At 50.6% G+C, this 12,393-nt stretch overlaps 1 protein-coding gene across 2 annotated transcripts; it reads right to left on the reverse strand.

The window, feature by feature from the left end:
- Positions 1 to 593: 593 nt before the first annotated feature.
- Positions 594 to 11,959, reverse strand: LOC133241287 (lysosomal membrane ascorbate-dependent ferrireductase CYB561A3). Of its 2 annotated transcripts, none has more exons than XM_061406567.1 (7): positions 11,767 to 11,959; positions 9,408 to 9,513; positions 8,189 to 8,387; positions 4,199 to 4,407; positions 3,425 to 3,579; positions 2,559 to 2,715; positions 594 to 1,960 (listed from the first exon to the last, which is right to left on the reverse strand). In XM_061406567.1, the coding sequence occupies exons 3-7, from the start codon at positions 8,370 to 8,372 to the stop codon at positions 1,937 to 1,939; spliced, it is 729 nt and encodes a 242-aa protein (XP_061262551.1). In that variant the 5' UTR covers positions 8,373 to 8,387; positions 9,408 to 9,513; positions 11,767 to 11,959; the 3' UTR covers positions 594 to 1,936. The 2 variants fall into 2 exon arrangements, with proteins under 2 accessions (XP_061262551.1, XP_061262550.1); XM_061406566.1 differs by having other exon boundaries at positions 594 to 1,505; positions 11,767 to 11,927.
- Positions 11,960 to 12,393: the final 434 nt, after the last annotated feature.

Genomic DNA, 12,393 nt, shown 5'->3' on the forward strand with positions numbered 1-12,393 from the left:
TGCTGCTAAGTCGCTTCAGTCGTGTCCAACTCTGTGCGACCCCATAGACAGCAGCCCACCAGGCTCCCCCGTCCCTGGGATTCTCCAGGCAAGAACACTGGAGTCACTGGGACCACTTATTTTGCCCAAACTTGATTGCAGGCTTCCTCAACACTTTGGCTTCCCCTGCTCTGCCCAGGGCCCCCCACCCATCAGACACACCACAGGTCGCCAATCATAGTCACAGTTATTGGTGGGCACAGGTACACACACCCAGCCCCTGGGAAGGAAACTCTAGCCTCAGACACCTGGCCTGTGGATCCCAACTCTGCCACTGCCTGGCTGGGTGACCTCAGGCAAATCACTTAAGCCTTTTTGAGTCTTGTGTTCCAGAAAATGAAAGAGGAAACAGCTCCTTCCTGGTAAGATAACCAAATCCTCAAAGGCCATTTACTTTTAAGGACAAGTTCAGGAACCAAGAGTCACATGCAATTGCAGGAAGAGAGTCATGTGGGCCTTTGGGTTTGTCCCTCCCCAAGTCTGGGTCAGTACTAGCCCATGGCTTCTGCAAATGGCCCAAGATCACGTCACAGTGTCATTTCAGCACAGAAGGCTTTGATTCTTAAAAATACATTTAATGGAAATCAAGCCTCATAAGTCAAACGCCTACCCACGTGGAGAAAAGGGAGAGCTGGTCTTGTGACCAGAGTGCCTGGCAGTCATCCCAGTGCCTTTGGAGGGTCTCAGCCGCTTGGGAGGTTCAGTCACAGCCCTTTGGCCAGCATCTGGCCACGTGGGGTGGGGTGGACAGTCAGCCTTGTTGCCATCTGCCACAAATCAGGACACCAGGTGTCCTGCTGCTTGTCACCTAGGCACAGCAGCATGGAGCCTGGGACCTGGCAGGGCCTGTGTGCAGAGGGCAATGGCACCCCAGTCTCTCATTGGGAGAAAAGCAACACCTCACACTTGTGTCACACCAGAGACTTGTCTGCTAGGCAAGCAGCCATGGAGGGGTGGGAGGGACAAGTGAGGCACTTGGATGCTCAGCAAGGGATGCCCCTGGGGGTGGCCATGGCTTCCAGGGCTCTGCTGGGTACAGTGCACCACAACGCTGGCATGTTTCATGGTGAGCAGCAGAGTGAAGATGGCTGGGCAAGGGCCCTGGTGACAGCCCAAGGCTGATCCCACCTGGGGCCAGGCAGCCGAGCTTGGACCCAGTAAGGGAAAAGGAAGGAGGTCTGCTACTCCAAGGGACAGCTGGACAGGCTCTTCTCAGAAGAGCAGGTCACGTAGGGCTGTGCGGCAGTGACAGGCATGTCAGTCACAGGGAAGAGCCAGGATCCAGGCCCCAGTCGCAGCAGCAGCTAGCAGGGCACACAGAACACGTGGACACAGAAGGCAGCAACGGGAAATGAGGAGCAAGCAGCCAGCCCTCAGCTTCTCTTCTGCAGAAGCGGCTCTGCCAGTCCCCGCTCTCCTTCCAGCGTCACCTCTGGCGTTCCCGCCCGGCCTCGTGTCCTGGTGGGCTGGATGGGAGGTTACAAGAGCAGATGCAGCCTGGCCGGGGCAGCAGCCTCAACTTCGGGGGAACGCCAACGGAAGCCCTGGCTCCCCCACTCTTCACAATGTGGATGGTACTCAATTCCCAGCTTATCTGAGTCCTCAGGATTCCCTACCACATCCTTAGGGGTATGAGGGGAAGCGAACTTGACTTCATACAAGCAGCAACAGCATGAGCAGCCAGGGCAAGGAGGCCAGGGGTAAACAGATGACCTGAGAATTCAATGCCAGGAAGGGGCAGAGAAGCCAAAGCCACCAAGGAAAGCACGTGGGCAGGCTATGGGAGAGCAGGCCCACCCAGAGGCAAGGGGAGACCGGGGCCCACAACCAGCGAGAGCAGAGCTTCGGGAAGGAGTTTAGACTGCACACAGACTGCTCCTGGGAGTCCCTTCCTGCTTCACTCCCTGCCACGCAACAGGGCCTGGAAAGACAAGCAGGTGTCAAAATGGCCTCTGACCTGCAGGAGTCCCGCCAAGCCTGAGCTGCTCAGACAGACCCCAACCTGCAGGGTGAGCCCCAGTCCACCCACCACACTTTTCAAGGAAGCCCCAGAGTCCCTCAACCGACACACTCCATCCCTCAGGTGCCTGCATGGCTGAGAACAGGCAAAATGTCCCAAGCCCTCAACCAGTCACCACACACCCACGAGGAAATCTCCCATCCCACTAGATGAGCTCTGAAGCTGGAGAAGCAGAAATCAGCACACCTCCTCCTCACACTACAGCCCTTCCTTGGGGAAGGTAAAGCCACACTTCCCCGTGAGACCACAGCCATCTGGGGAGGGGAGGAAGCCCCTGCTCCCCCAGCGGACAGGGCCCTAGGAGCAGCTGCACTGCCCATGACAGGCAGCGCTGGGTTCACTCTGGTGCTCCCCATCAGCCAGCCGAACCCCACCTTCAAGCTACTTGTTTCCCACCACGTTACTGGGTTGGTCTTCCTGGCAAAGCCCAAGCCTCTACTGGCTGACCCCTCAGACCCAGCCCTACCCCAACCTGCAACAGGAGACCAAGACCCCATACCTCTCTCTCAGCCTGCATCCCTGGCTCTGGGCGTTTCCAAGATGAAGCCAGCAGGATATAGAGCACCAGCAGCCCGAAGACCACCACCAGCATCCCAGCGCAGTTTGCAAAGACAGCCTCACTGGGCAAGTTGGAGTATGTCTTGGTGCCATTTTTCCTGAGGATGACAAAACAATGCGGGCCCTTGAGAAACTTTTCTACCTGTTTTTGCCCAATGCGGGACCCAATGCCACTAACAGAGGATAAGAAAGACTTCCCAGGGCCCGCTGCAACCTGGAATATTAACATACTTTCTAAGTCTCTGCCATGACTAGTGTCTGCAGAATGCTGTCTACCCTTGAGGAAGCTGAAGCTCCCAGACATGACATGAACTCGTCCTGAGGTACACAACTAGGAAACGGCACAGCCAAGATCTATACCCAGGTCTGACCTCAAATCTTGTCTGCTCTTCATTGCACCCCAACTCCCTCCCCAAATGGAGAACGGTAGTGGTTAGGTGTACAAGCTCTAGTCCCCTAACTCAAAGCTCTGCCACTTACTGGCACATTGCTAAACCTCTCTGTGCCTCCGTTCCCTAATTCATACGTGGCAAGGACAACATTACCAACGCTGTAGGGCACTTGGAGGATTAAATTTGAGACGTTTAGAATAGTTTCTGCCAGAGTAGGTTCTAAATCACTTTGATGCTGGGTAAGTATTTGGCGACCAGTTTACCAATCTCAGCCTAAAGAAAGATGAGTCCATTACCTTCCAGATCAGGAACGAGCTCAACCCCAAAGGCGGGTCCTATGACCCATCTCTTGAAGACCCTATTCCTGCCCCCCACCTTACAGTTGGGGGTCCCACGCACCTCCCCCCCCACTCACAAACTGAAGAAAAGCTTCTCGTTAATGCCAGAAACAACAGACGCAATGGCCAGAGAGAGAATGGAGGCTCCAAAGAAGACGTGGATGGGTTTCAGGAGGCTGCGCAGCCACATGGATGCCCAGGGCAGCAGGAAGACTGAGAAGCCCAGGAACCACTGTGGACACAGGAAATACCTGACTGTATTGCGTGTGACCAAAGGCATGCCGGGTCACACCGCCCGTCAGCACCCCCTGCTTGCCAATGAACCCTGGCCCCTCTCTCACAGCTCAACCCTCCCACCAGGCACTGCAGCCTCCTCCCTGTGATCTGACACAAACAGGAATGTCACATACATGAAAAGCCTGGCTACACCCCCACCCTCCCGCAAACCCAGCCCTCCTCATTTGTCTCTGCTTCCTTCCTATCCTGGCTCACAAAACTCCCAATTCGTACATGGCTACAATCAGGATGTGGATACTACTGCTCAAATTGCTTCTGGTTCACAGAAAAGGGGAGTGGAAAAGGTGACTTAGAGTCAGCCTGGTACGTACTGTGATCGAGTTAGCTCAGAGCGCTCCAGGACCACAGTGGGTGGTGTGAGGGATGAGAATGGAACAGGGTGAATGGGAGAACCACCAGCCTCCCAGAGCCCCTCCAACTGCCAATCCTACAGCATGCGCCCTGCCACACCGTCTCCAGGCACTGAGCAGAAGGAAGATTTGGTGCTGATGCGAGGGAAGCCCCAGCCGGAGTAGGCAGCCAATGGGAACCCAAGGAGGACAGAGAGTACCCACCTGGCAAGCGAAGAGGAAGACGGTGGTGATGCCCAGCCAGCTGTGCAGGGAGTAGAGGTGGGGGATCTTTGCGTGGTTGTGAAATTCAAAGACCGCGTGCAGCCCCAGCACAGTCAGGAGGAAGGCCAGCAGGTGCATGGCTGCGTGGCTGGATTTCCAGGGCAGCCTGGGCCCTACCCATGACCGGGGCAGGCGGTAGACCAGCGATGCTGTCGGAGAGAGCAGTCCCAGGGCTCGGCCTCTTCCCCTCTTGCTCATCCAAGCATCAGGGGAGTCACCCTGCCATGATCCCAAACAGCTTCCCAACAAGGAGCAGGAAATGCTAGGACACCAGTATCAACTCTCCAGCATCTTCCATCCTGGCATCACTTCTAGTGCAGCCATCAGCCATGAAGGGGGAGAAGGGACCATGATAAAGGGGAGGGGCGGGAGGAGGGAGAAACTAGGAGTTTGGGATTAGCAGACACAGACTACTACATATAAAACAGATAAATAGTAAGATCCTCCTGGGTAACACAGGGAACTATATTCACTATCTTGTAATAAACTATAATGGAAAAGAATATATGTGTGTGTGTATATATATACACACACTGTATATAAAACTGAATCTGTATACTGGAAACTAACGTAATTTATTTATTTAAGGCTTCTTTAATTTCTCTCAATACAGTTTTATTTTTTTCTCTGTAGAAGTCTTATGTGGCTTTTGTTAATTTATCCTAGTAAGTCAACTATACTTGAATTTTTTGGACTTCCCAGGTGGCTCAGTGGTAAAGAATCCTCCCACCAATGCAGGAGACCTGGGTTTGATCCCTGGGTCAGGATGATCCCCTGGAGAAGGAAATGGAAACCCGCTCCACTATTCTTGCCTGGGAAATCTCATGGACAGAAGAGAATGGCAGGCTACAGTCTGTAAGTTAGTGACTAAACAACAACAGTACTTCAATTTAAGAAATTCCCTGGTGGTCTGGACAGGGAAGCCTGGCATGCTGCAGTCCATGGGGTCACAAAGAGTTGGACACGACTGAGCGACTGAACTGAAATGATGGTATAATATATGCCAGGTGTATGCATTTTTATATACAGGTTGAAAAGCAGTATCACATTCATTATTTCATCTAACTGGAAGAACTCTCACAACTGAAGTGAGCTGTCAAGGACACAAGTTTTAAGGTTAGATAACCGAGGTCCAAATCCCAGCTCCACCTCTCAGCTACCTGGCATCTTCTTTCTAAATCTCAGTTTCATCTGTAAAATGGAGACAATAGAGCCCACCTCACAAGCTGTCATGTATGGAAATGAGAGTTGGACTGTGAAGAAAGCTGAGCGCCGAAGAATTGATGCTTTTGAACTGTGGTGTTGGAAAAGACTCTTGAGAGTCCCTTGGACTGCAAGGAGATCCAACCAGTCCATTCTGAAGGAGATCAGTCCTGGGTGTTCATTGGAAGGACTTATGCTAAAGCTGAAACTCCAATACTTTAGCCACCTCATGCTAAGAGTTGACTCATTGGAAAAAACTCTGATGCTGGGACGGATTGGGGGCAGGAGGAGAAGGGGACGACAGAGGATGAGATGGCTGGATGGCATCACCAACTCAATGGATGTGAGTTTGGGTGAACTCCGGGAGTTGGTGATGGACAGGGAAGCCTGGCGTGCTGCGATTCATGGGGTCACAAAGAGGCGGACACGACTGAGCAACTGGACTGAAGAACAAAACAGGATGATATCATCAAGTACACAGGGCAAGCTGCTATTTATCAATGTCACTGTAATTCCCATTTTAGAAGTGGAGAGAGGAAGACTGACCTGGGCCCCAAGCCCAGCTGTGAACACACGGGATAAGCAAGGCTGGTCCGGCAGGAGTGAGCAGATCCCTCATGTCGAGACCTGACTGTGCCACGAGGGGCTTCACCTTCCCACTTCCTAGAGCATGCTTGGCAGGCTACCACTCACAGGACAGATCCAGGCCACTGCCTGTTTTTGTGAATAAAGGGGTTTTTCTCCTTATGACTGCCTGAACATCATTTATTGAAAAGAACATCTTATCCCACAGCTCTACAGGGCCACCTTTCCTCACCTGTCTATTCACTTATCATGACCACACTGTTATTAATATTACTCAAGGATAGTTGATTTACAATGTTGTGTTAGTTCCAGTGTGCAGCAAAGTGAATCAGTTATACATATATATGTATCTCCACTCCTTTTTAGATCCTTTTCCCTTAAGGGCCATTAGAGAGTATTGAGAAGAGTGCCCTGTGTGATACAGTAGGCCCCTCACTATCTTGATCACAGCAGCTTTATAATAACCCTGACTAGATGGGCAAGTAAGCTCTCCAACTGTGCTCTTTTTCAAAACCTTCTTGATCAATCTTGGCCCTTTGCATTTCAAAATAATTGAATTGTCAGTTTTCACAAAAATAAGCACTGAGGCTTTGGAATTAAAATTAACCTATGAAATAATTTCAGGGGAACTTAAATCTTTTCAATGTTTAGTCTTCCAGACTACTTACACAGTATATCCCTCCATTTATTTAAGGCTTCTTTAATTTCTCTCAATACAGTTTTATATTTTTCTCTGTAGAAGTCTAATGTGGCTTTTGTTAATTTATCCTAGGTAATTAATGCTTATGGAGACTATTATCAATTAAATCATATAATATTTTAAATGACACTAATTTTTAAAATTTTACTGGTATTTTCCAGTTTTATTGAAATATAACTGAAATACAGCACTGCATAAGCTAACAGTGTGGAGCATCATGGTTTGCCTCACACACATCATGAAATGATGACCACAGTAAGTTTAGTGAACCTCCATCTTCTCACACAGATTCAGAATTAAATAGAAAAAAATTTTTTCTTGTGATGACAACTCTGTGGATTTACTATCTGAACAACTTTCATATTTAACACACAGCAGTGTTAAAAACTATATTGATCATGTGGTACATTATATCCCTAATACTTATTTATCTTAAAACTGGAAGTTTGTGCCTTTTGATGACCTTCATTCAATTCCCCCTCCCCTCCACCCTTCACCTCTGCTGCTGCTAAGTCGCTTCAGTCGTGTCCGACTCTGTGCAACCCCATAGATGGCAGCCCACAAGGCTCCCCTGTCCCTGGGATTCTCCAGGCAAGAACACTGGAGTGGGTTGCCATTTCCTTCTCCAATGCATGAAAGTGAAAAGTGAAAGGGAAGTTGCTCAGTCGTGTCCGACTCTTTGCGGCCCCATGGACTGCAGCCTACCAGGCTCCTCCATCCATGGGATTTTCCAGGCAAGAGTACTGGAGTGGGGTGCCATCGCCTTCTCCGGACCCCTTACTCCACAAATCTGATCTCTTTTACTCTTACTATGAGTTTGTTTGTTTTTGAAATATAATTGACCTACACAGCACTATGTTACTTCCTGTTACATAACACAGTGATTCAATATTTCTGTACATTTCAAAATGATCACTGTGACAGTTATAGTTATGATCTGTCACCAAGCAAAGATATTATATAATAATTAACTCTCATTTCCACACTGTACCTATGACTCATTTATTCTGCAACTGGAACTCTGTACCTCTTCCTCTTCCTCACCTATTTCTCTCCTCCTCCCACCACTATAAATAGTTTTATTGGAACATGGCCACACACGTTTCTGTGATGTCTCTGGTCACTCACAATACAATAGCAGAGCTGAGTAGTTGCAATACAGATCACAGGGCTTGCAAAGTCTAAAATATTTCCTACCTGGCCTTTAACAGGAAATGTGCAAACCCCTGCCTAAGAACATCCATGGAGCTGCCCTTCTCAGATGTCTCAGTTCTCAAGACTTCTTCCTCCAAATGTCAGCTGGGCCCAGAGACAACCCACCGCATCCCATCCCTCCCTCACAGCCCTGAACCTGACAGTAACAAAGGCCAGGATGGACAGGGAGAGCGCTGCCCCACACGGGCCTGGGCCCCACCACGTGTCCGCTGCCGACCCGTACTCACCAGCGCTGTAGAGCACCACCATGCCTGTAACCATGAGCACCGGGTGCCAGTTGAACATGAGCATGCTGCCATCCCAGGCGAAGCCACCATGCCAGTACCGCATCCAGTAGATGGTGAAGAGGATGCACATCGAGCCCAGGGAGCACAGTGCCAGGACAGACAGGTAAAACCATCCCACGGCCATTCTGACCAGGCAGCCCTAGAGGAAGGGGAAATCACACACCCCTGCTGGCTCGGGTGCACCCCACACCCCAGCCAGAGGAGGTAACATTGACCTTGTTCTTGGCCGGAAGGGTGGTTCCCCTGCCATCAGCCTGGGCACTGTCCCATGAAGCCTTGATGGCATGCTGGACCCCATCTCTGGTTATGAACAATGAGTGAGAGTGAGGTGCCGCCCCAGCACCTGGCAGTGTGCAGTGCAGCCAGCTCAGCCCCAGGGCTGGCCCTGGAGAGAGGGCTCCTCTGCAGTGGCCGGATGCTGAGTCCAGAGCCCTAGGATGGGTGTCCCCTCACAGGACCAGAGGTAAAGAATTATACTTCCACTCCTCACAAAAAGAAAGGGCAGAAGTCAAAATCCAGGCTAGATAATACAAATGCCCAAGCCTTCCGTTCTAACATAAAGAGGCAAAATTCACAGTCTCCACACTATTATCAGGCCACCTGGGAAAAACTGTTATAGGATCCCACTTCCACAGCAGAGTTCTTCCCTAGATAGTGACCTCTACCCATGGGAAGGTGAGATGAGGTCTTCGTTCCAGTCCCCATACTCCACATCTTGAATTGGACAAAAGCCTGTAGCTGGTCCCTAGACCTACAACTTCTGCTTTCTCTTCTCTAGGGAAAGTCCAGAGGAGAAAAGAGGAAGCAAGAACTCATGATCTAGAAAGCAAAGAATTTATTTTGAGGTTTCCGCATATACCTGATAACTCAGAAACCAACTCTGGTTTCAGGCATGGTGAATGCCTAGCCCCCTAAGCAGCTGCTCTTAAAAGCCAGGCAAGTGGGCATGAGGGTTGGCAGGCAGTCTGCAAAGCCACAGGATGCCCCTGCTTTCAGCATGAAAACAGCTCTCAAGGCAGGCACACTGTCCCTGAGGAGTCAGGCCAAGGTGACACATGGCTTCCGGAACTTGAGGTTCCTCAACTGGAACCAGCTAACACAAGAAGAGGCCCCTAAAATTGCCAAGAACTCCCAAAGAGATAAAACATTTGACCCTCACCTTTATACCCAGTGACAAGCTGACAGAGTAGTGGCCTGGACTCCAATTCTTAGGCTCTGAGGCTCCTTGAGCAAATCACTTAACATCTGAAGGACTGTCTTCTCATCTGAAAGAAAACCATGGCAACAGGATGTAACTTACTGAAAGGCAGCTATGAACAGACATCACACCACAACCTTAAGACACATGATTGATCCCATGTTCTCCTCTTGACAATCCTGTGAGGGGTTATTTCCATTTCAAACCCCATGTTTTTAATTTGATCACAAGTTGCCAGAGGATCAAGTGAGAAAATACATTAAGGACATTGTAAATTATTAAAATTTTCTTAGTAGTATTACAGCATTTCATCCTAACTACTAACGAAACCCTGAAGCCCATGGCTCTTATGGCCGCCCAAGCCTCTCAGTGGTCCCGATTCCATGTCGTGCCAGCTGTCTCGATGCCAGGTGTCCACCTAACCAGAAACACGTGTGGAGCTCTCACAAAGGGATCCAGGGTGGCAGAAGTCTCTGAGAAAGCAAGATTTGAGTGCTGGGGGGAAAATAAATATAAGCTTCCAGGAGGTTAGAGGGAGAAAATCATCCCACTTGCTTCCTGGAACCTTTTGGACTCAGCTGCTAAACTCAGCAATTTGCTACCCAGCCTCAGAGGTGTCCCCTTCGTTCCTGTAAGAGCAGTGGAAGTTTCAGGTCACCAGATGTTCAATCACCCCCCACGCCAGGGAAGTGTCAGCACAAACGGGCTCCCCATCAGCAGGCTCTGTCCATTGGCTAGTATCTACTTTTAAATTTGTTTCCCTTTGTAAGAGGAAAAAAGAAAATATCCAAAAGGGACCATACCCGCCCCCCTAGAAGAGATCCTGGATTACTGCTCTGGGACAGACTTGGAATAGACAATAGGGACACTTTCCTGAGAGACTGGCTGGAATGTTTTACTGCTCAGAGTACACAGATGAGCCCTCCCTCTGCTTGAAATGGAGAGGAAAAGAACACAGTGAAAATTGCCATCCAAATGCTAAGACTATCTTCTCATTTATTCCAAGAGAGTAGTATGTGCTAAGATTTCAGGATGTGTGCAGGCTCCTAGTCTGCCCGCACTTGTAGAGCCACATTCGAAGACAAAAGTCCGCAAAGTCCTGTAAAGTGTGAGAATAGTAAATATCTTAGACTTTGCAGGCCATATGGTTTGTCATAACTGTGCTATCAACTCTTGATATACTGCAAAAGTAGTCATAAACAATACTTTCACAAATGTACAGGCTGTGTTCAAAAAACTATGGACACTGAAATTTCAGTTTTTATATCATTTCCACGTCACAAAATATCCTTTTCTTTTCAATCACTGAAAAATGTAAAACCCATTCAGGCCAGCCAGATTTGGCCTGTGGGTCATGTTTGTTGACCCTGATCTAAGGAGTTGTACTCTCCAACCTAAATCCCTAAGCAAAAAAGATTCTCCCAGGCTGCACTAAAACAGATCAAGCCCTGGGGCAGAAAATGGGTATATCCTACTCAGCCCTAGTCTTAGGGAAACCCAAACTTTATCACAAGCACTTAGAAGTTTAAATAGATCAAGGCATAGGAAGGCTGTTGGCTGCTCTCCCACTTTTCAGATGAATGGTGGGGGGCTTTAGGAATCTTGAGACCCAGCGTTAGAGCTCAAATCCTTAATTTTTATCTTACAGATTAAAAATACTGGGGCCCAAACTATGAAAGTGACTTGGCCAAGGTGAGTGGCAGAGCTGGTAAGACTCCAGGTTGACTCCCCCCTCGGCTCCAAGGACGCCTCACTTCCAAACGGAGCTTCCTTAAAGTCAGGGACTCAGGAGTGAGAGGCCTTAAATACCAGGCAGGAGATAAATAAGCAAGGCCCTCCTGAGCGGCAGAGTGATTACAGGGACGCCCTTCGCACGGTGCTCTGGTCTGACCCAAGTGTCCAGAAAAGGGTTCTAGGAACCCAGGGGCTGATCCTTGACTCGCCCGCCGCCGGGACCACCTTGGTCCCAGCTAACCTTGGCATCACCGACTCAATGGAGTTTGAGTAAACTCCGGGAGCTGGTAATGGACAGGGAGGCCTGGCGTGCTGCGGTTCATGGGGTCGCAGAGTCGGACACGACTGAGCGACTGAACTCAACTGAACCTTGGGTGAAAAGGTAGGCTCCGCCTGCTGACTGCGACTTCTGAAAAGTTTTCGTGCTTTACAACCACCACCTGCGGAAGGAAGAGCATGGAGAATGGTGTCCATTTCCTAGGAGAGAAAACTTAGAGAGAGGGGTCGTGACAGCGCGAAACGAGGTAGTAGCAGAGCTAGCACTCGAACCCAGGTCCCTGAACTCCCAGCCCGGGCTGTTTCTCACCCCCGAACCACAGTGGGACGCAAGGGGACTGGGGTCTCCGAGACCCGTCTCTTGCCAACCCGCGCCGGAGCCGCTGCTCCCGAGGCTCCTGAAAGATGCAGTGACAGACTCTCGGCAACACTCTCGACCACCAGGCACCGCTGCGCTACAACCGAAAAGCTAGGGGCGCATTGTCCTCTTATAGGCGCGTATACTTCCGGTCGCGCGCGTGGCCACCTGGGAAATGAAGTCCCGGATCTCGGGGGTCTCCAGTTCTCGGGCGCCAAGGCGCTGACCCCCAACTCCAGTTCTTCGGCGGGCGTTTCTTCCCTAACCCCGAGGTACCGGGGACCAGGAACGCCGTCACGGGTCGGCCCTGTCCTCACCCTCAGCCCCACGATTCCGCTGAAGCGGAAATGTTCGGGCCAAGGCGAAGCCTCTGGCCAGGGGCTGGCCCTCCGCAAGGCGGCGCGCGGGGTAAACGGGAGGCCTTGGCCGGATCTAGGAGCCCTGGAACAGGCCACGGCGACGCTGGGAAGGCCTGGAGAGAGGCGAGCCCAGGAAAGCGGGGGCCCAAACATGGCGGCCGAGTCGGCCATAGAGCGGGAGAGAAAGCCGAGGACAAGCGTGTAGCACGGCGCAGGCTGA

This window comes from Bos javanicus, chromosome 29 (genome assembly GCF_032452875.1).
Source record: "Bos javanicus breed banteng chromosome 29, ARS-OSU_banteng_1.0, whole genome shotgun sequence".
Classification (NCBI taxonomy): domain Eukaryota; kingdom Metazoa; phylum Chordata; class Mammalia; order Artiodactyla; family Bovidae; genus Bos; species Bos javanicus.